We start from the raw sequence: 24057 nt of genomic DNA on the forward strand, positions 1-24057 counted from the left end.
TACGCCCAAGGGCAACTAGCTTAAACTCCCCTTTTCCCAGAAACACACAAAGCTACCAAACAGGGTAATCAGCAATTATATACGTACACACTACACAGGATACAACAGTATCCACACTCAGGTAAAGACATATATTCTAATAAAGTTACCAATAGGGTAACCAACAACTTAGTGAGTACACAATTCACACAGGACACCACCGTGTCTATACTCACATATGGAAAAAGTCTCTCTCTCTCTCAACAAACACAAGACTGGTTTTTATACAATGGGCTGTGTGATTGAACAAACGAGTAACAGGTGGTGCTATTCACAGGAATGTTCACTGATTGGTCCAATCAGCAGACACCTCAACGACCACCAATCAGGAACATACAGGACACCTGTGATTAGGGCAGAAGGAGAGAAACACACAAAAACACAGGATACCTGTATCCGTAACACACGGAAGAAGAGTAGCCAGCAGTTAAAGCTTACATATTTCTGCGTTGGTAGGCCTACTCTGTCTGGGGTGGAAAGGTAGGCCTAACTTTTGAAAGTACCATGCTCAGTTTCCTAATGACCTCTCGGATGTAATTATTTGCAAACAGGGACAATTTCATTGCAAACAAGACACTCTGATTTGGCATTGGAGAAATATGATAAGATGAACACATAGGCCTATCTCTCTGTCCCTTCTTAGCCTGTAATTTCAGTAATTTGTGTGGTATTAAATAAACATTCTGCTAATATGTACAATTACGTAGAATTGCATTAAATGTTTATAAAAGGCAATTTTTTCTCTGACCTGCAAATATGATGATTCATGCAATGCGTTTACTATAAAGGAGATCTTTCCACCCCTACTCTTGTCCACGGTGGTCTGTGAACCCACAACTTTCTGGCCCGCAGCCCTGTGTGCTATCAAAATGTCTGCGTTGCCATGTAATGCTTACAGGATGAAGAACAGTTTCTAAAACGGCATATCTAAGGCTCTGGTCTGTCCAAGAAGTGAGGGTAAACGGTAGATATGTTCTCTGCTCTCCACTTTGTTTTAATTATTATTTTGGGTATAGGGAAGGGTCGCTTGTTTTTTTTCAAGCGTTCAGGGAGGGTTTAGGTAAAATATATTTTGCTGAAAGGAGGGCCATCCATTTTCATTTCAGAGAGGTCAGATTCACTCCCTAACTGTAATGTTTTGAATGACTGGACTGCTGTTGACATTTAGATTTGAGTCAAAACACAGTACCATCCCTCCTTGCTAAACAGGTTGAACCAGAAGTATGTAACACCACGTCTTCACATCAAGCAGAGTCCTGTTTGCTCTCATGGGTTGTTGTGTGCGTGCTATCTGGGGATGAGTCCCAAATGGCACCCTATTCCCTATATAGTGTTCTACTTTTGAACAGAGCCATATGGATAGTACACTATAGTAGTAGTACACTATAGGGAATAGGGTGCCATTTGGGATGCAACCCGGTTATACCCACATGACATCACTTTATGACAAAGAAACTTGACCTGCTTTACCTACTGTACCTTTTAGCCTCCTTCCTTGATTGTCCCCACCTGGATTTATTACAGTGTACAATAACTCCCAGCCAAATGTTTACCACAGTCTGTTCCCTGGTGTTTGCGTGTGTGTGTGTATGTGTGTGTGTGTGTGTGTGTGTGTGTGTGTGCTTGAGGTGAGGGAGGAGGGGACAGGGAGAAAAAGAAAGAGGGAGGGAGGGAGGGAGGGAGGGAGGGAGGGAGGGAGGGAGGGAGGGAGGGAGGAGGCTTGGGCCAGCTGAGAGAGCCTGGGAGAGTATCAGGGCTGTTTCAGATGGACATTGCAGCGTCATTCACTGCAGCAGTACAGTAGTCAGAGAAACACGGATGGGACAGTACGCTGGCTAACTTGAGCTGGGATGACACTGAACCCACACCCACATGTGCACACTTGAAGGAGCACGCACGTGTACAGACTTACAGACAGACAGGTAAAGGCCCAGTCCCCTTGGAGGGGTAGAGGGAGCTGCTGTCAACATGGGGGGCTCTCAGTCCCAACAGAAGAAGACCGGCGGGGCAGCAAACAAAACCAAGAGGAAGACAAGTAGCATGTGAGTGAAGTAACTGTTTTCTCTAATACCTGTACTTACAGTAACAGCAATGGAAGTTTGATAACGGTCTAATAACAGTACTTCTACAGAGGCATGTCAAAATGGCCTCAGTCGTGGAGTGGACTATTTTAAATGAGCTATTGGGTCAATTATATTCATGCTGAATGTTTCAGGAGCTCTTGTTTGTCAGAGGTTGTGGCGTCTTGTAGGCGGAATTGACTGTGCACTTGGATGTTCTGGTTTGTCAACTTTGTTGTGGCCTGACGAGTGAAGAAGCTATGAATAGGCTATGACTGAGGCGTTTGTGACCTGTGAGAGTGTTTGTTGACTAGAAAGGAAGTAGCTTAAACATTATATCATCTTAGTTTAAAACAAAGTGTTGGGGAGACTTTAGCTAACCAATGTCTACATTAAACTATTACAGTATAACAATATCATCACTATGCCATATTTTACAGCTTGATAGTCTATAGATACAGTCTTTGTTAGTTTTTGCAAGCTATATGTCTTATAATTCAAATCGATTGATACATTTCAGGATTTAAAATGACAAAGTAGCTGTGGGAAATGGATTGAGATCAGTTGCTTGTTATGCTGTGTATTATAAGAGTTATACTGTGTATTATAAGAGTTATGCTGTGTATTATAATAGTTATGCTGTGTATTATAAGAGTTATACTGTGTATTATAAGAGTTATACTGTGTATTATAAGAGTTATGCTGTGTATTATAAGAATTATGCTGTGTATTATAAGAATTATGCTGTGTATTATAAGAATTATGCTGTGTATTATAAGAGTTATAATACACTATAAGCAAACAGTCAGTGTATGCAATGTGTTGTCACCTCCATGTGTTTAATACTAGAGTGTGAATGAATGGTCTCTGTTCAGACGAGCTCTTGCACACACATGCAAATATTCACACACCCTCATTCACTCACTGATAAGGCTTCAAACAGGCTAGAAATGTACAGTGTCAAACATGTTTGTCGACCGTTCCCTCTAGTACATGCTTGCCTGTTTGTTTGTGTTTGTGTTTGTGTGTGTGCATGCACGCATCTCCAAGAACTGAGATGTCATTTTACAGTTGTTGATTGAAACGGAGACCCTAAGTGATCTCTTCATGTTTTGTTGGCCAAAGGAAAGGTTAACTGGCTGACTGACTGATCTCACTGTGTGAAATAGCTCCTGGGTTTCCGCTAGTCCTCCCTGTACTGTCAACGTTTACATGAGGAGTTGTCTCTCCCAAAGGGGACCACTCTGCCCCCTGCAGGTTATACACACAGCAATAGAATAGATAGAATGGAGAACCCCCATTCAAGTCAATGGACTGTAATTCTATTTCTATGGTTATGCCATCTCAATAACAGGTGAGACAGTGGATGTAATGGAGTAATGGATGCATTTAACCCTCATGCTTTTACTAATACAGTAAACTGTACCTCGCACTAGAAGATAAATAAATGCTGCATTACTGTTTGTGTAATGGAGGTGGTTCGGAACCGTGCTCATTTGATGAATAAACCTTGCCTGAGACATGAAGAGTTGTGTTGGCTCCCAAAGCTAATGCCTAGGCTTTAGCACAGCAGGCTAACATAGATCAATATTGTGGTAAGCTGTTACTGATTGACTACGTTAGATAGATCCATATCCGATCACGGTGGTGAAGCCATAAGATGTTCAGCTAATTGTATGTGATTAATGTGGGAGTTGGAAGTTTAGAGTCAACTACTATTGATTGAAAGAAGTGTATCAGCAGAAGTTCTGCTATAGACAGTCCTGTAAGCCGGTTAACTGATCTAAATCGGGCTCTGAAGCGGGGGAACATTGAGGAAAGGTTGACCTTTCCCTCTGAATCTTCTGCCACAGGGGAACTTTTGTTCCTGCTGTGTAGAGATGATTGTCAGGCAGTGTTGTAAAGTACTTAAGTAAAAATACTTTAAAGTAATACTTAAGTAGTTTTTTGGGGTATCTGTACTTTACTTTACTATTTATATTTTTGCCAACTTGTACTTTTATTTCACTACATTCTTAAAGAAAATTATGTACTTTTTACTCCATAAATTTTCCCTGACACCCAAAAGTACTCGTTACATTTTGACAGGAAAATGGTCCAATTCACACACTTATCAAGAGAACATCCCTGGTCATCCCTACTGCCTCTGATCTGGCGGACTCACTAAAAACAAATGCTTTGTTTGTAAATTATGTCTGAGTGTTGGAGTGTGCCCCTGGCTATCCGTAAATTTAAAAAACTAGAAAATGGTGCCGTCTGGTTTGCTTAATATAAGGAATTTGAAATGAGTTATACTTTTACTTTTACTTTTGATACTTAAGTATATTTGACCAATTTCATTTACTTTTGATACTTACTTTTGCTCAAGTAGTATTTTACTGGGTGACTTTCAATTTTACTTGAGTCATTTTCTATTAAGGTATCTTTACTTTTACTCAAGTATGACAATGGAGTACTTTTTCCACCACTGGTGTCAGGTTCTTTCACTTTCTAAAGTCAATCATATAGATAATGTAGTAGGGCTGGGAATTGCCAGGGACCTCACGATACGATATTATCACGATACTTAGGTGCAGATATGATATGAATTGCAATTCTTACGATCCTCACGATTCTATATGTATTGTGATTTGATACAGCGATTTTATTGCGATTTGATGTTCCAAACAGATTGTTTGCTATATGTCTGCTGCAGAGAGACAAGTAAAAGCATAAGAAATTGGCCAGTCTGGGAAATAAAAGTGCTGAAAACATGTTGGCTTACTATTTAAAAAGAAGATGCAGAAGTGGAGTCAAATATCGATATAATATCGGCCAAAAATAATATTGCGATATATAACTGTATCGATTTTTTCTCCCCATCACTAATAGATAAAGATAGCCGCTAATACTTTACTAGACTCAAGCTATGGTGACTTTGTGCTATATCATCTAAAAACCTTTACTACATGGATAGTTCACCCAATTTATACAATAAGTCAGATGTTATCCTGGGTGAACTGAACTATCCTTCTAAAACAGGATATGCCTATCATTTGATTCCCTGGTGTTTACACAGATAGAAAATGCAAAGGCTCCCACTATAAAAGCCCTTCACACATCCTATTTGCATTGCAAACATGGGTCACTTCAGTCAGGAGGTATCTGTGTATCCTTTCACATCAGATAGGACTTTGTCCTCTCAGCATTTGTCATATCCAGTGTCCTGGATTGGGCAGGGCTGGCTGGTATAACACCAGTCACACTGCATACAGGTGCTCAAGGCCTTGGCTATGTTCCAATATCCATACTAGCACACCCTCTGCCTGATTCTTATAGGACTCACTGTGGCGATTTAGCAAATGTATATGTCAGAAATGACCAAAACCTGATAACCACTTCCTTTCTCAAGTTTGTTCCAAATAGCTGAGTGAATAATACATCACAAGACTAGGGAAGTACGATAGCGTGAAACCAAAAATAACCTTATTTGAGACTTTTGTATGATTTACCACATTCACATACAGTATCATATATTTGATTCCATATAGCTGTATATTATTAAAGAGGTAAACATAAATGCAATTCAGGGCAGCCACAGAATGGGGTTAGAGGGCACTGGAGCAGTATCAGAACTGTTTCTGCCACCAGATGGCTCTCTCATCACATGAAGGTGACTTTCCATGGGGAGACTGTACAAGTCACATCTTATTTAGGCTTCATCCAAAATGGCACCCCATTCCCTATATACCTGTAGTTCACTACTTTTGACCAGGGCCCATAGCATGGCTGGTCCCAGATATGTTTGTGCTGGTGTGACAATAACACTAGGAGCATTTCACGGTAATGTCTACACCAGTTGTATTCGGCGCATGTGACAAATCAAATTTGATTTGATTTTGTGTTGGCAAAACAGCAGAAACAGATCTGGGACCAGGCTAAATGTAACCTTACATACTAGGTAGACACATGGCTGATAGAACATACTGAGGGAAGGCATAAATAGGAAAGGTGGTTGGTCTGTCTCAAGTCATGATTGGATAGCAGTTTAGATGTCAACAGACACATAGTCATGTCTGTAGGCGGATGTGGTCTCCACTTCCTCAAACTGTGTAGACTAGAAAAACGACTTTCATTTTACCCATCTTTACAACTCTCTGACAATACATGAAGAAAAGAAAACAAGCATTAATACAGACACCTGAGATAACTGTTATAAGATGTTGTGTTCTTGGGCCTGTGTTGTGCAGTGGGTGGTGATTTTTCCTGTCAGGTTTTTGGACAGGTGCAGCATGTGATGTGGGAGAAAATAACAATGATCATTATCACTGCGCTCAAAATAGAGTCACTTCCCGATATGGCTATGCAAAATAGGGGCTTACAACAGCCGGCAGATGCTGGTATAATACGTAAACTAATAAAATACACATAACATGTGTTACTTATTATTTATCCTGTCTCACTCTTTCTCTCTCCCTCTCACTTTATCTCATTCTCTCACTCTCACTCAGAGAGAGAGAGTTCACATCCCCTTTTGAATACCATGAATCACACCAAGCAGCTACAAAGTTCCCATCATGAGAAGTTTGGAGAGAAAAGAGGCTTAGTACTTTATAGTAGAGGACAAGACTGTGACTGCGGTGAAGAAGTAGGAAATAAGGGCCCTGCCTTACATAACAGACCTTCCTCTGCCTGGAGACAGAAATAGCACCAGTGAGGACAGACAGAGGGCCTGCCTAATACAAACCCCACTACAAATGCAAGCACTGTTTGTGTGTAAAGGAAATAGTGAGTGAACCTGTTTGAGCGGGTTGCAAGATCAGAGAAAGAGAGAGTTGGGTGTCTCTAAACATGCCTGTGTGTATGTGTTAACGAACTAGTGTATGCTGTGTTGCAGAGGTATTCACCTCCCTAACTAACGGACATCTCAATCTTAGTTCCACCCTGTTTGGTAAAAGAGAACAGAGGAAGTAGCACATGAGGGCCTGCAGCCAAAGAGGATTTCTACTTCTGTACGCTTGTTATTGTTCCTCCCAGCTTGGCTCACTAAAGACACAATGTTAGCAGGCTGGGCTGTTGTGCAAGGCTATACCAGGTTGTTGTTGTTATTGGATGTTCAGTAAGACTGACATCAAGACTCAACACAGATGGGTTTTTGTTGGTGACATCTGTGCTGAGAAAAGTGAGAGGTTGCTAAGGTCAGTGAGGACGTGCCTTGATGAGACAGTGAGACAATGTGTTAGGGGATGTGTTATATTCCTTTGCTGTCTTCTTTACACGTGTGTGTGTGTGTGTGTGTGTGTGTGTGTGTGTGTGTGTGTGTGTGTGTGTGTGTGTGTGTCTGTCTGTGACTGTTTCACTGTCTGTCGTCTGTGTGTATTTGGCTCACTGTTGTCTCAGAGAGGATCCCGTTTACCCATACATATGGAGTGGGATGGTAGCCAGGCCACTCCCCATTGAAACTGGCTTGTTGGAATTCCTCACATATAGAAGCGTCCACCTTTATTCCCCTACCTCCCCAACAGCAACAAAGGGATCTAACAGATGAAGCCAGGCCAGTGGCTGCAGGCTGGGTGGAACCTGTCTGGAGCTTTAATAGCTAGGGTCTGGTCTGCTCCACTGGAAACACCCACCAGCCAATTAGATACACAAGAAACACACACACACACACTCTCTTCTGTGAATGGTTTGGAAATCCCAAAAATGTTGAGGAAAGTCGTGTTTTTTTAAACAGGTTGGTTGAATATATTTGTATAGTACTTTGTCTTTCCCAACTCCCCTGTGTTGTGCTCCGCCACTGGAGCAACTTTGGGATGAAGTGCTTTGCTCAAGGGCACAACGGTAGATGGTAGCTGGGAACAGACACCAGCAGCAATCTTCAGATTACTACTTCAATTCCTTTTAATGTAAGCCAGAGCGCCAAATACAATTTTCCATTCCGTGTAAACTTAATGGAGAATAGAGGTTTTCTAATCTCTAATCTAATTGCCACTATCAGCAGTCCCAGCACTCCTTAGTTATTCTACAGGCTTTATAAAGGCTTTACGACAGCTTCATTAAGCCTTAACAGATATTGTTCGTTTAAAGTGGGACATGATTTCGTAACTGCTCATTTCAGTGGCATGTGGTTTCTGTTTTCCTCAGCTTCATAACTTTCAGTGTGTGTTTGAAATATGAAGCCTGTCTATGTAGCTCTCTTTGGGTTACATAACAGAACGGCAGTCTCATATCCTCCTGAGCAGCAGTAGTGGAGAAGCAGGTAACAGCAGCTTACCTTACAAGACTGGGTAGTCTCCTGTTTGGAATGGGGCCCATGCACCCCACAGTACATTGCCTCACCCTTTTCATTGATGTGTATGGCTGTCGGTTTTATACTAGAATGAACAAGCACAGCCTTTGCATTTTAATCAAGCAATCTGTTTTTGATGTTTCGTAATATAGCAGTGAAGGGGCCATGTGTGATGTGTATGCGGGTAGCCTACACACCTCAATTCCTTTTACTTTGATGCTGATGAACGTTATTGATGGAATAGTATGATTATAAGTATGCTAATACGTATATGCTTTATGGCTTAATTTAGTTCTACACTTCGGACAGGCTGTTCAGTTGGGCAGTTTTGACTGAATCTCATTGACTGTTGTAGATTAGAAGATAATGTAGATCTATGGTGACAGTCAGTGGTTATGTAACTGAATGCTGTACAAACCTAGATCACCATGTGTCACAACTCTCTCTGGATCACTTTGACCTTTTCGTGCTTTTTGGGTTGAACTGTTCTTACACCACCTCACCTCATTTCCTCACTGCAGTAGTAGTCGATGGGAGACAGCATGTTGTCAAGACGGGTATTTCAGACAACAAACACTTTAGAGAGTTTGCTAAGGCTTATTAGTCTTTTAACCCAACACAATGGAAAATATCTGGAAAATAGATCAGAAATACAACATTGATAGAATCACCAATAACTCTCCAATGTAGGAAAACACAATAGAAGGATAAATCATTAAAAAAAATATTCTGACTTTCTCAACCACATCTTCAAACCACACGGCAGAAACCTAAACTAGAGAGAGCCTTCACCCTCTTCATGGTGGAAAGAATTCTGGCAGAGTAAAAATGTTTTTCTCGTCTACAATGGACAGGCTGCGCTCTCGTGGTTCTTTAACTGAAGCATAATATTGATGTCAGCTTGAACATAAATCACTGGAGGGGAACAAACAGCCAGCTCCCCCAGGCTCTTCAAGTATTTCAAGCAGCCATCAGTGGTATCAGTGATAGCTAGCTAGGTTGTGTCCCAATCATCTAAAATGGCTTCCTCTCCTTATCTCCTTTTCTTGGTGACAACTGATCGGCTTGAGGGAAGGGAAGGGAAAGGAGGATACCTAGTCAGTTGCACAACTGAATGCATTCAACCGAAATTTGTCTTCTGCATTTAACCCAACCCCTCTGAATCAGAGAGGTGCAGGGAGCTGCCTTAATCGACCTTCATGTCATCGGCTCCTGGGGAGCAGTTGTTGTTAGCTGCCTTGCTCAAGGGCAGAACGGCATATTTTTCCACCTTGCCGGCTCGGGGATTCGAACCAGCGACATTTTGGTTACTGGCCCAACGCTCTTCACTGCTAGGCTAAGAAAAGATAGGGTCAGGATTCTACCTATTTCTTTTACCAATAAAGACCTTTTCATGTCAGCGTTCATGAAGGACAGGAACATTTCCTAGGGAAATTAGGAAAGGAAAATAGCATCCTAAGGAAATTAGGAAAAGAAGGGAATCGATGACTATTGGGACAATGAGCCAGAGAGTGACGGGGGGCCATTGGGTCCGTGAACCAGGGAGGGACTGGGGGCTATGAGACAGAACAGGTTTCCCCGGTCTGGTCCAGTCATGCATGTCTGGCTGTTGCCGCCTTGTCGGGTCGGAGGAGGAGGAGGAGGGAAACGGTTAACGGTTAAACAGCCTGAGGGCGGGGAGCTCGGGAGGCTACATTCCAAAACCCTCTGTGCAGTAAAACGTGGAGCTCCACTGACTCCACCACTCTGCTACACCAGACTCTCCTCAGCCCCAGTTCGTTTTCCCTGTTCTGCTTTTTGCATGAGAGTGGAACAGCTGCCTGACTGGAAGCTACCACTCTGTCACCACAGGGGCCGCCACACTCACTGGCCCAGGGAGCACAGCAATCTTTTGAACCACAAGCTTCCTTTCGCCCCCCATGTTCTTTCACAGTGGACTGGCCCTGATGTAGACAGCGTGGGGGAGAGAGAGAGTGAGAGTGAGAGCTAGGCAGCACTCTGGAAGCCAGCTGATCATTGCTGTGGTATTCTGCCACAGAGGCAGAGAGAGCGGGAGCGTGACAGACAGAAAGAGAGAGGGCGAGAGGGAGCAAGAAAAGGCGAGAGCACTGGAAGCTTCTTTCCATTCTGTCACCCTCTGAGAAAAGGTTCCCAAACAGAACATCAACAGCAGAGTGGAGAGTGGAAGGAGCACCTTCACTAACATGAAGAAGAAAACAGTCCAGAGGAGCTACTACTAAAGATATGAAGAACAACTGGTGGTTTATTGAGCCATCTTTAAGAAGGAGAGAATAAGATAGAAACAACTGGTTAACCATTGGAGACAACTCAAACAGATAGTGTCTATTCAGACACCACAGAACTGATTTAGTCTATCTAGACACAACTCAAGAAGATAGTGTCTACGCTATTCAGACCAAAGGAGGAAGCCGAAAACATTGTCAAGGAGGATGTCTTGGCTGTCACCCGTGTCTTGGGCCAAGTGGACGTGGACGGCGGTCCGGGGAGCAGGGGAGGGAGAGGACGGTGAGGAGGAGGAGGAGGAGGGCCAGGGGGTGAAGGAGGAGGTTGGACAGCTGCCCCTTAGAGGGAAGCGAGAGGAGGAGGAGGAAGATGGATCTCAAGGCTGCAGGCGAGTGTGTTTGTGGGCTACATTGGAACCTTGAAGCATTCAGAGTGAAAGACCCACAAGGCAGCTGGAGGGAGAGAGTGGGTGTCATATGGGGAAAGGAGAGGGAGAGTGGGTGTCATATGGGTGAAGGAGGGGGAGAGTGGGTGTCATATGGTGGAAGGAGGGGGAGAGTGGGTGTCATATGGGTGAAGGAGGGGGAGAGTGGGTGTCATATGGGTGAAGGAGGGGGAGAGGGGCACCTGCTTTGCCTGTCCACCTGTGGGGTTTGTAAGTCAGTGTTGTTCTAAAGAGGGAATGCGCAGAGAGAGAGAAAGAGAAGAAAATGCATTTGACCATTACATCGTTTCTTTCTACTATGGGGTTCTTCCAAACAGACATGTCTGTTGTTGTGTTAGAGGCTTACTGGTTAATGCGTGACTGTGTGTGTGACGTTTGTGTAAGTATTTCACAATGTCTCAGGTACTTCGTTATTCCCCAGCACCGCAGACAGGTACAACGAGTGATGTCATCTTAATATAGCACACACTGTGCCCTCTGTCTCCTGTTCCTTGTTGGGGCAAAACACTACCCTGCCTTTGATGATAGTGTTATCACTCAAGGCTTTGTGATAGCGATGGAGAGAGACGATCGTGCAAAATATATGTTTTTATAGCAGTGTTTAATTGCTATACATATAGCACAACTTTGGATGGTGGTGGGTCTTGTTTTCGGTCACAGCTACTATTGCTAGTTGTTTATCACTTGTACCCAACTGGTTTTGGACATGACAGCAATGCAAACACATTGCATTGAATGAGTACACATACTAGAACATCTACACTAGTACACATACTAGAACATCTACACTAGTACACATACTAGAACATCTACACTAGTACACATACTAGAACATCTACACTAGTACACATACTAGAACATCTACACTAGTACACATACTAGAACATCTACACTAGTACACATACTAGAACATCTACACTAGTACACATACTAGAACATCTACATTAGTACACATACTAGAATGATATTTTCATAATAGTTTGCATTTCCAGATATTCTAGTGGTATGATCATACTCATCTACCTCTCTTTTTTTTCTCTCTCTACCTGTTTCTCTCTCTCTTTCTCTCATTCTCTCTCTGTTCCAGTTCAGACTCAGAGGGCCACTTTGAGACCCCAGTGGCTCAGAGTCCTGTCCACGCTCCACTCAGAGTCCCAGGAGAGCTGGAGACCCTCACCACTGACAGAGCAGGTGAGACCACTGCTGCTTGCCTTCAACACACAAGGACAGAAAGAGAGAAGTAGGCACAAAACATGCTGAAAATCACTTGCACATATTTAATTAAATTCAACCCCAAAAAAATTATTACGTTATCTATCCCCGAAGGGCAATTACTTTGGGCACGTGAGTCAGCAACAAAAACAACAACAAAAACAACAACATGACAGCATATAACTATGTCATAATGACATACCACACATAGCAGCTTCACAGGAAGGGATATTGTAGGGATATTATAGCAAAAAAGAGTCCCTCACAACATCTACAGTTAGCTGGCTGGCTTCCTTTGGAGTTTCCATGGTAACAAGAGAGATTTTGTTTCTCTGTTTTGCACTTCCTGTGGGGAACCATGTGTGTGTGCGCGCTATCATGGTGCTTCAATTTTTAACAGTCACCTCAGACGTGGTTTTCAATAGGCTGTTTTCATAAACAAAAGATAGTGTTTGGTGGAATCAAGTAGATTAGTCCTTCAGACCTTTTGATGACTCTGTCGATCAATAATGTTTTCTCAACTGAAACTGCAGATTGCATTTGCTCTCAAAGGACTGCTACTGCATTAGATTAAACTGCACCTACTGTAAAGCTATTTTAACTATGTTCCGTCTGACATGTGGCCAAACGGAGGGAAGTGTACCTTGCCACTGTAATTGAAGACAGATGTGCTTTGTTTGCCTACCGTACTTCTCTAGGTATGCATCTGACTGTTAGACATTCATGAAGACCATTAACGTTACACAGCACTTAAAGCTTGATATTAAATTACACAATTACCTTATTCACACCAACAATTACACTTGTTGTGAGAGAGAACCCACTGGGCACACACTGGTTGAATCAATGTTGTTTCCACGTCATTGCAATGACTTTACGTTGAACCAATGTGGAAAAGACGTTGAATTGACGTCTGTGCCCAGTGGGAAGTCATCGGCTGAATAAAGGACTTATATTTGCCATTCAGGTAAAACTGAGGGAGTCCACTCCACAACAATAGCATGTGTGGCTCAAATAAAATGTTAACATTGTAACATTGGAGAAGTAAAGGGAAGAGAATTGGACTACGGCCTGCATAGGAATTGGCTTTGGACTATGGAATTTGGGAGGTCAGCCGTGAACAAAAGCAGTTGCTCCTCTTTGTTTTCAATTGTCTATGGGAGGGGTTAAAAGTCATGAGAGTGACTTACCCTGTGAGGGATCTAGAAATGTCTCCAATATATTGATCCAGTTTGGATCTATTAGCCCCGTTACAAGTCAGTGAAGCAATAATAGTTTCCATATTAGTCCCAGTCCCAATATTTTGAAGTAGCCTACTTACAATACTTGAAACACTTAATTTCAAACCCTGTCATTGTATGATGTCCAGTAGATGTTGCAGATAATTTAGATGGTCTCAAAACTCATAGAGAGTGCATGCAATGCAACCACATACCTGTTGGATTTCAGACTGGTTTGGAAGTATTTGAGGAGGCGTAGTTTAGTTGGACAGCCGTGCTGCTTTTCACTCTGTCAAAGTTACTTTTAAATAAGTATTTCTTCGTCTCTGGGTCTTTGATCTCTGAGAGCTTTGTTTTGGTTCACTCCACTGTGTTTTGATATGAGACTGTAAAAGCAGGGGGTCTCAAACTGCTTTGAGTGGGATTGCATAGCATAGGCTAGTATGTTTCCAGGCTATCTTTGTTTGCTCAGGCCTGGGGTAGTGAAAGTGTCCTTCGTGAGCCGTGGAGTCGGAGAAGGCTGCGTTCGCTGGCAGCACGCACCGAGGGAGTTGTCTTCTGTTCTATTCCACAACCACAACCCCAAACATTCTCCTGATGTTTCCTCACTCCTCCTCACGCAGCCAGCTGTGGAGAAGATTGAACTCTAGCTCATTGGCCATTTAGAAGGGACCGTTCTTGGCAGCATGAAGCTAGCCTGTTCCAGGATCCATTTGTGCTGCCTTGCTAATGGTCCCAGATCTGTTTGCCAATAAAGACCATATGAGTTGGCAAGACTGCACAAACAGATCTGGCAACAGGCTAGGATGAAGCTGCAGTACGTTTAGTAGTGTACACAAAAATAACCAACTTTGATGTTTGTCCTACTCTCTGAATGCTCAACTATCTCTGGCAAAGTAAAAGCATGTTGTAGGATTTATAGACAGAAACAATGTCACTTACAGGCACCATAATTTCTCCCCTTGGCCAAATATTATTAAAACAACAGACTATAGAGGGTTTTACGCAGGGGCGCAACTTTGGTTTTAGAAGTGTGGGGGGGGACATATATATATATATTTTTTTTTAAATCCAGTCGGATAAACACTCCAAACAGCCTACCCGGCCGCTCTGAGGCGTCCGCATGGTCCTAAAGCATACTGTTGCGTCGTTTTGTATCACATTCTAATTATAAAACTGGGGTGGACAAAAATGCAATTTCAGAATGTGGGGATGTCCCCTCCGTCCCCAGTGAAAGTTGCGCCTCTGGTTTTACAGCACATCCAAACTTTTCACAGTAGCTGGACAAAGATCCAATATAAATAGAAAGGGAGAATGTCCACTCAAGTTATACTGCTCCCAGATAGGCCTATGTTTTATGAACATAATTGGAAGCATCTGTAACGATCCCGGCAGTCTGAGTCGGGTCCTGTCTGGTGACTAGTGTTTCCTGTTCGTAGTCTCCAGTTTCCCGAGGGTTCGGGAACGCTCCGGGGAGCTCTCTTGTTTTCCGCACCTGCATCCCGTCAGCAATCTGCACACCTGGCCCTCATCATCACCCTTTTTAGGCTCTGGCCAAACATCCAGTTCCTGCCGGATCGTTAGCCATGAACATCACACGTCCGGAACCTTCACCCCACCTCTGCCTGATGGTCGGCGGCTGCCGAGCCATCACTGGACCCAGTACTGCACCCCCAACTACTCAACCACGCCGCCCGCTCTGTCCCTGGATTATTCTGCACCTTTTGTCGTATCTAATAAACCCTCACCTTCGTTCAACTCTCCTTGTCCTGGTCTGCTTTTGGGTTCTGGCTGAGGGAACTGTGACAGAACGATCCGGCCAAATATGAACCCAGCGGACCTGGACTCTGTTCGCCATGCCATTACCCAGCAGGAGAAGATGTTGGGCCATCATAGCATGGTACTACAGGAGATCGCGTTGTCAGTTCGGAACCTTTCTACCGGCCTGACGGAGGTCCAGAACCAACGCCAGTGTCCGGTGGAGGACTCACTACCGGTTTCACCCATCTCGCCTGCCGCTTCTGAAGTTGTGTCCCTCCGTGAGCCCAAGGTTCCGACGCCGGATAAATATGAGGGGGAGCTGGGAAGATGCCGTTCCTTCCTTATGCAGTGTGGATTAGTGTTCGATCTACAGCCCTACTCTTATGCCACTGACAAGGCTAGGATAGCCTTTTTTGATTGAGTTGCTGCGTGGTCGAGCGCTGGAGTGGGCTTCAGCCGTTTGGGAACGACAGGATCCCTGCATGGCTTCATACCAGGGGTTCACGGCCGAGATGAGGAAGCTCTTCGACCATTCCGTCCGAGGGAGGGACGCAGCTAGGCGTCTGTTTTCTCTTCACCAAGGAACTGCGTAGCGTGGCCGACTTCGTGATCGAGTTCAAGACGTTGGCTGTGGAGAGTGGGTGGAACGAGGAGTCTTTGCAAGCGGCCTTTTACCAGGGCCTGTCGGAGCAGCTCAAGGATGAGTTGATCTCCTATCCGAGCCTAGTGACCTGGACAGCTTGGTAGCCTTGTCTATTCGGGTGGATAATCGAGTCCGAGAGCGAAGGAGGGAGAAGCAATGGGGTCCGTCCAATCGATCAGCTTCTCAGTTCCCAGTCGGGTCGGGTGGTGGACCAGAACACGTCGATCATTCTCCACCACTAAGGATTAGTGGAGAGGACCTCTCTCCCGATTCTGAACCCATGCAAGTGGGGCGGCACGGGTTAACCAAGGAGGAGCGTCAACATAGACGTAAGACCAACTGCTGCCTCTACTGTGGTCGCTCGGGACATTACATCTCCACTTGTTCCCGGCGGTCGTCAAACTGCCCGGCTCGCTAAAGTTGGGAGGACTTTTAGCGAGCCAGTTTCAACCTCTCAGTACCTCTGTCAGACCCCCGCTTCCGGCTACCCTTGTGAACAGGAATCAGAGCTTAGCGCTTAACGCTTTTATCGATTCAGGTGCCGATGGAAGCTTTCTTGATGCCGAGTTGGTGGAACAGCTGGGGCTTTCCAAGGAGCAATTGCCGGAAGCCATTGAAGCGACCACTCTGAACGGCAGTAGTCTGGCACGTATCACGATGAGGACTGAACCGGTTAAGATGCGGTTGTCGGGGAATCATTCTGAGATGATTTCATTTTTCATTCTGCCGTCTTCCCATGTTCCTCTGGTCCTTGGATACCCCTGGCTGAAGGAACACAATCCCACGTTCGATTGGGTGACGGGCAAGGTAACGAGTTGGAGCCTTGATTGTCATGCTAACTGTCTCAAGACTGCCTGCCCCCATTCGGTTCCCAGTCAGGTGATTGAGGCTAAACCCCCAGATTTGTCCCTGGTTCCCGAGACATATCACGATTTGGGGGAAGTTTTCAGTAAGCAGAAGGCTCTGTCACTTCCTCCCCACCGACCATATGATTGTGCCATCAACCTGGTTCCTGGAGCTGTCTACCCCAAGGGAAGGTTATACAGTATCTCCCGACCTGAACGTGAGGCGTTGGAGACCTACATCAAGGAGTCCCTAGCTGCTGGTCTCGTTCGTCCCTCGTCATCACCCCTGGGGGCAGGATTCTTCTTTGTGGGAAAGAAGGATGGCTCTCTTCGACCGTGTATTGATTATCGGGGGTTGAATGACATCACGGTCAAGAACAAGTATCCCCTGCCCTTGATGAGTTCTGCCTTCGACTCCTTACAGGGTGCTACGGTGTTCACCAAGCTAGACCTACGCAATGCGTATCACCTGGTCCGGATCAGAGAGGGGGACGAGTGGTTGACGGGTTTCAATACACCGATGGGTCACTTGAGTATCAGGTGAGGCCGTTTGGACTGACCAATGCTCCAGCGGTATTCCAGAGTATGGTGAACGACGTCCTGAGAGATATGATCGGTCTCTTCGTGTTTGTTTACCTGGATGACATTCTGATCTTCTCGAAGGAACCTTCCGACCACGTCCAGCATGTCCGGCAGGTTCTGCAGCGATTGTTGGAGAATCGCCTGTTCGTGAAGGCCGAGAAGTGCGAGTTTCACGCCCACACTACATCCTTTCTCGGGTACATCATCTCCAGGGGTGAGATTAGGATGGATCAGGAGAAGGTTAGAGCGGTTCTGGAATGGGTCCAGCCCGGTGCGAGATTGCAACTCCAGAGATTTTTGGGGTTTGCGAATTTCTACCGCAGATTCATCCGGGATTACAGCCGTGTGGCCGCTCCATTAACTGCCTTGACTTCCAGTATCAGGACCTTCAAGTGGAATCCGGAGGCGGATCGAGCGTTTCTGGATTTGAAGAGGCGATTCACCAACGCACCGATTCTCTCTCAACCGGACACGGCCCGTCAGTTCGTCGTTGAAGTGGACGCGCGTCTGATGTGGGAGTTGGCGCTATCCTGTCGCAGCGATGCTCCACGGACAGTAAACTCCATCCCTGCGCCTACTACTCTCGTCGCCTATCGCCTGCAGAGAGGAATTACGATGGGGGTAACCGGGAGCTTCTCGCGGTGAAACTTGCCTTGGAGGAGTGGCGCCACTGGTTGGAGGGGCGGAGCAACCGTTTATTGTCTGGACTGACCACAAGAATCTTGCTTACGTGCAATCGGCTAAACGTCTCAACTCCCGTCAGGCCAGGTGGGCGTTGTTTTTCGGGACGATTCAAGTTTGCCCTGACGTTCCGACCTGGATCTAAGAACGGCAAGGCGGACGCCTTGTCCCGGATGTTCTCCAAGACGGAGGAGAGTGGGTCCAAGACCGAGACTATTCTCCCCCGGAACTGCGTCGTGGGAGCAGTGATGTGGAAGATTGAGGAGGAGGTGCTGGCGGCCCTTCGGACTCAGCCCGGTCCCAGTAACGGTCCACCCGGTCGGTTGTTTGTGCCTGAGTCGGTTCGTCCTGCTGTCCTCAAATGGTCCCACGCCAGCAAGATGGCTTGTCACCCCGGCGTGGCTCGGACTATGGCGTTTCTTCGCAGACGTTTTTGGTGGCCTGCCATGGCCGAGGATACTCGGGGTTTCGTTGCTGCCTGTCCAGTGTGTGCGCAGAATAAGAGTACCAATCGGCCCAGCTCTGGACTACTTCACCCCCTTCCTATTCCCCGGCGTCCATGGTCGCATCTGGCCCTGGACTTCGTCACGGGGTTGCCCGCTTCTGAGGGGAACACGGTCGTTCTGACTATCGTGGACAGATTCAGCAAGTTCGCCCACTTTGTGCCTATTGCCAAGCTTCCCTCTGCCTCGGAGACGTCCGAGATCCTGGTTAGGGGAGGTTTTCAGGGTCCACGGTTTGCCCAGTGATATCGTTTCCGACCGTGGCCCTCAGTTTACCTCTGCTGTCTGGAAGTCCTTCTGTTTGGCCATTGGAGCTACAGTCAGTCTCACATCTGGTTTTCACCCCCAATCCAATGGTCAGGCGGAGAGAGCCAACCAGAAGATGGAATCCACGCTACGCTGTCTGGTCTCTTCCAACCCCACCTCCTGGGCCTCTCAGTTGCCTTGGGTTGAGTATGCCCACAATACTCTCCCCTACATCTGCCACTGGGATGTCTCCCTTCCAGTGCCTGTATGGCTACCAACCTCCCCTGTTCCCTTCTCAGGAGAAGGAGCTATCAGTGCCTTCTGTTCAGGCTCATATTGTCGTTGCCACCGGACCTGGCATCGGGCCAGAAAGGCACTCCTTAGAGGTTCGGATCGGTATCAGCTCCAGGCGAATCGTCGCCGGATCCCCGCTCCCACCTATACCATCGGAGATAGGGTTTGGTTGGCCACACGGGATCTTCCGTTACGGACTGAGTCTAGGAAGTTGTTACCGAAGTTCATTGGTCCGTTTGTGGTGGAGAAGGTGATCAATCCGGTGGCAGTTCGACTCAAACTACCGAGGACGCTCAGAGTCCATCCCACCTTTCATGTCTCCTGCCTCAAGCCTGTCTTCCTCAGTCCTCTGTTGCCTCCTCCGCCTCCTCCTCCTCCTCCTCGGATGATCGGAGGTGGTCCTGCCTACACGGTGCGTCGCATCATGGATTCCAGACGGCGGGGCCGGGGTTTCCAGTATCTCGTGGACTGGGAGGGGTATGGTCCTGAAGAGAGGAGTTGGATTCCGCGGCGACAGGTCCTAGATGCTGACCTCATCAGGGATTTCTACCGCCTCCATCCTGGCGCTCCGGGAGGTCCGCCCGGTGGCGTTCGTCGGAGGGGGGTACTGTAACGATCCCGGCAGTCTGAGTCGGGTCCTGTCTGGTGACTAGTGTTTCCTGTTCGTAGTCTCCAGTTTCCCGAGGGTTCGGGAACGCTCCGGGGAGCTCTCTTGTTTTCCGCACCTGCATCCCGTCAGCAATCTGCACACCTGGCCCTCATCATCACCCTTTTTTAGGCTCTGGCCAAACATCCAGTTCCTGCCGGATCGTTAGCCATGAACATCACACGTCCGGAACCTTCACCCCACCTCTGCCTGATGGTCGGCGGCTGCCGAGCCATCACTGGACCCAGTACTGCACCCCCAACTACTCAACCACGCCGCCCGCTCTGTCCCTGGATTATTCTGCACCTTTTGTCGTATCTAATAAACCCTCACCTTCGTTCAACTCTCCTTGTCCTGGTCTGCTTTTGGGTTCTGGCTGAGGGAACTGTGACAGCATCTTACAAATCAGATCGCATGCACACATCTACAGAAGTTGCATTGCATGCGCGACATGGACATTGTAACCATAAAACCAGGAAGGTGAATCATTCATTTTTTTACAACAATAAATGTAATGATATCATAAAATTGCCAGGATAAAAAAGACATTGCTGTTGAATCAGCCTTCGTTATAGTCGGCCTAAGGGAGGGCTTGAGTTTTGAACATATGAAACGGAAAACAAGCCATTGTTACAGGTTACAGATAACTTCTATATACGAGGTTCACCGGTATTCACAGATGTTCTCATCTCTCCTTTCATGATGGGCATGGACGCGTAGAGGAGGGGGGTTTATGCATATCCAAAATGGGACCTGCATGGCTAAAATAATGTGGGCTTGCCTACAATGCATAGATAAAAACTGAATGTCAACTCACTGTTTTACTCCTCTCAAACTTTATATTTTAATAAAGCTTTGGTGATTAAGATTTATTTCCAAGCGGTCTCAGAAGCCAAACCCTTTATCGACAGTCTTGATTAGAGGGGAGGCTATGCTTGATTTTAAACCAAATAAAACGAAATGTGAAAAAACATTAGTTCTTTATGTTTCTAAATACAAAGTATACAGGCACCAAAAGCACATTAGGCTACTGTTGTTCCATGCACATATGGGCAGTGTGCTTCACGGCTGGATAGGCTGTCAAAATTCATGCCATAACCAACCGCCTTACCGCTAAAACCAGCTTTTGGTTGGTCTTAAATATCCTTATCAGCGCTGCCTGAAATTAGCACTTTCGATCATGTTTTTAAGGACACACCTCAAACACTAGCGCCGCCTTAACACCAGCAGAAAATAGAGCCCTCTCTCCACTGTCAAGATACACCTTGCAGGCAAAACTAAAATGTTTGGAGAAGTAAAGGGTCCTTTGGAATTTGACTAATGTTTATATTGTCGATGTCAGTGTTTCATTAAAGTTCTGTTTTCAATATGTGACCGACCGCCTTGATTCGCTCTTATGTAGCAACATTTGAAATTGTGTTTTTTTTCTTTGGATAAAAGCAGAGACACAGAGCTACAAAATGGTATATCATACACTGCATTTAAGGGAACAATGGGAAAGTAATTCTGCTTTGAAAGTTGATAAACTTGTAATCACACTTTTGAGAAAATGGCCTTTGAATGTTTTGGTGCCTACTGAAGAGCACTTCTTTGTCTACACCCATTCAGCATCGTTCACACCCTCTTAAGCTTTAGCCCCACCCATCTAATTTCGCTCTCGGAGCGTTCAGAGCGCACACTTGATGCTCTGGCCGATGAGTAGGGTTGATCCGAGCGTTCTGACCTCACAATGGCAGTCAAGCACCCAAGCTAACTGGCTAGCATTGGCTAGACACAAAATTGGCATTATGGTTCATTGTTTACCTCTGGATAACATGAAAACAGCCTAACCAGCTCTGCTAGGGCGATGGTCAGTGAGAGAACACCCAACTGACCATTTTACTCACCCTAGTAGAGCTGGTTAGGCTGTTTTTATGTTATCCAGAGCGTTGGTGACTGTAACTGTGCTGCTGGCAACAATTTAATTACTATTTTTTGCCAACGTTTACTGAGACCGGCCATATTCAACGGGTGTTGTGCGTTCGTAAATTAATCAGTTATTCTGTACTGTGGCATACTCAGACTGAATTTATTAACGCACCTGAAATTGTTATTTGCATAGTGGAGTCTTTTGTTAAGACTTGTAGCTAGCTAGCTAGGTAAACAATGAACCATAATCCCAACTCATGACGTTACTACCCTGCATGAATCTGCAAGTAGCTAACCGACCAGCTTCAATGTTAGCTAGCTAACATTAGGCTCTAACTAGCCAAGCAAATGGCTCTGAGATACGAATAATAAGACCATACACGTAATGTTAGCTAGCGAGCCAGCCAGCTAACGTTAGCTAGCTAGCTAAACAATGAACCATAATCCCAACTCATGACGTTACTACCCTGCATGAATCTGCAGGTAGCTAACCAACCAGGTTCAATGTTAGCTAGCTAACATTAAGCTCTAACTAGCCAAGCAAATGGCTCTGAGATACGAATAATAAGACCATACACGTAACGTTAGCTAGCGAGCCAGCCAGCTAACGTTAGCTAGCTAGCTAAACAATTAACCATAATCCCAACTCATGACGTTACTACCCTGCATGAATCTGCAGGTAGCAAACCAACCAGGTTCAATGTTAGCAAGCAAATGGCTAGCTAACAGTACACTTTAACTTGAAATGAAACCACTTTCTGTCAAAATTAGAAACGTGTAATATCTGAAAATGTAGCTAGCTAGACTATCTTATCCGTATACATCATGCATGATGGACGTGTCTCCCTGTCACGGATTACATGGTTGCCCTTAGTTTGAAGATGTAATCTGGAGACAGGTGTTTTCTCCATCTCTTTAGCTATCACACTCTAATTCCACTGATTTCAAAACTCGATCCTCCAGAAAGTGGAGAGCAACACTTATGCAGCTCCACTACACAATAAAAAAATTTAAAAGCAGCGTTAGACATTATTACCTACACATACTGACCAGCTCAAATAGACAGAAGCATGCTATATGGCAGACCAATCCGAACTCCTCTCTCGGCATGTCCAGCCCACTCATTATCTCAGCCAATCATGGCTAGTGGGAAGGTTGCTGTCTTTTTCTGTGGCTTAACCAACTAGGCTCGTAATTTAACAATTTTATTTGTATTTACAGATGGCATACAAGTTTGTTATTAAGGCACATGAAAGTTCACGTTCCAGAAGGCACTTCTGCCAAAAAAACGCATTTTGATTTTTAAAAAAAGTTTACGTTCAAATGGCTCTCCTGTAAAGTACCGACATATGCCTTGTTTCCTGAAACGAGTCACATATTGTTTGCTATAAGCTCAACCTCTTGTCGCTGTGACGATAGATAGCTATTATCGGCCTGGGATAATGCATTCAACATGCCTCAATGTCAGACCACAGTAGCAGGAGATCATACTTTTCAAATAGAATAGAAGTCACTGACAAAAGCAGCCATCTCTCAAAAATATGTGCAGTATAGCTGTCCATGTGAATGTTATCGGAGTTGTGGAGGAACAAAGGAACAATTGAAAACATTAAGTTAAGAGAAAGTTGATTGCAAGTGTTCAGACCTGGTGAGAGAGCTTATATAACCACTCTTAACTTGGGGAATGTATTGGCTTGCCCTGCTGTCTAGTCTTGTTCTACTATAGGTCCTTAGCGCTGCATTTGGCTACTGCAGCAAAAGAAGCGAGTGCTATATTGTTTTAGGGTTGAACTAAAAACCTTAATGCCGACAATAAGTATAACGTATATTATAAAATATATAACTGTATTTTCCTTTATACTATGATTATTTGTATCAAATGAGTACAAAGGTACTTATGTCCAGTGAGAGTTAGCCTTAGTATTATTGCAGTATCAAGACCCAACTTAATAATGGCATAGTAGAGACTTTGACAAATGATGACACTGCAGCAAAACTTCTTATCAGAAATATGTCTTCTTGTTAATATAGCAATATAGCCATGTTCTCTATCTCCAATAAAGATGGATTCAGTAACATAACCTTGATTCCCTGGGTACAGAGATCTGAAATTTGATTAACTGATTCTAGAGCAGTTAATCAGATCTGCTCTGTCCAAGCTGTACAGATGTAGGATCTTAATTTGCAATGCAGGAAATGTAAAACTTGTAGTGTATTTGAGGTTTAATGAAACAGTTGACTGCAGTTACTGCACTTTTACTGCAGTTTCAAAACTGCAATCTTTTTTTGTAAGGGTGAAGTTTGTAATTTCCACTTTTTCAGACTTGATTTTGCCTTATGAAAAATGTATCAACCCCTACAAAAATGTCCATTAATTATAATCCACATAATAATTCACATTTCCTGTTGCTGCAGGATTATTTTCCTCCTGTAGCAAACTGGCTCAAATTAAGATCCTAC

At 45.0% G+C, this 24057-nt stretch overlaps 1 protein-coding gene across 3 annotated transcripts in view; it reads left to right on the top strand.

The window, feature by feature from the left end:
• LOC121575984 (transforming acidic coiled-coil-containing protein 1-like) overlaps positions 1–24057 on the top strand; it is a 49516-nt gene that overhangs the window by 12738 nt on the left and 12721 nt on the right. The window contains exons 1-2 of one of the 3 annotated variants that reach the window (XM_045223034.1): positions 1833–2081; positions 12144–12247. In XM_045223034.1, coding sequence (XP_045078969.1) covers positions 2008–2081; positions 12144–12247 — 178 coding nt within the window. In that variant the 5' untranslated portion in view covers positions 1833–2007. Of the gene's footprint in view, positions 1–1832; positions 2082–10346; positions 11000–12143; positions 12248–24057 lie in introns of those variants that run through there. The other 2 variants (XM_045223033.1, XM_045223035.1) reach the window with 2 other exon arrangements.

Source organism: Coregonus clupeaformis, chromosome 10 (assembly GCF_020615455.1).
Source record: "Coregonus clupeaformis isolate EN_2021a chromosome 10, ASM2061545v1, whole genome shotgun sequence".
NCBI lineage: Eukaryota > Metazoa > Chordata > Actinopteri > Salmoniformes > Salmonidae > Coregonus > Coregonus clupeaformis.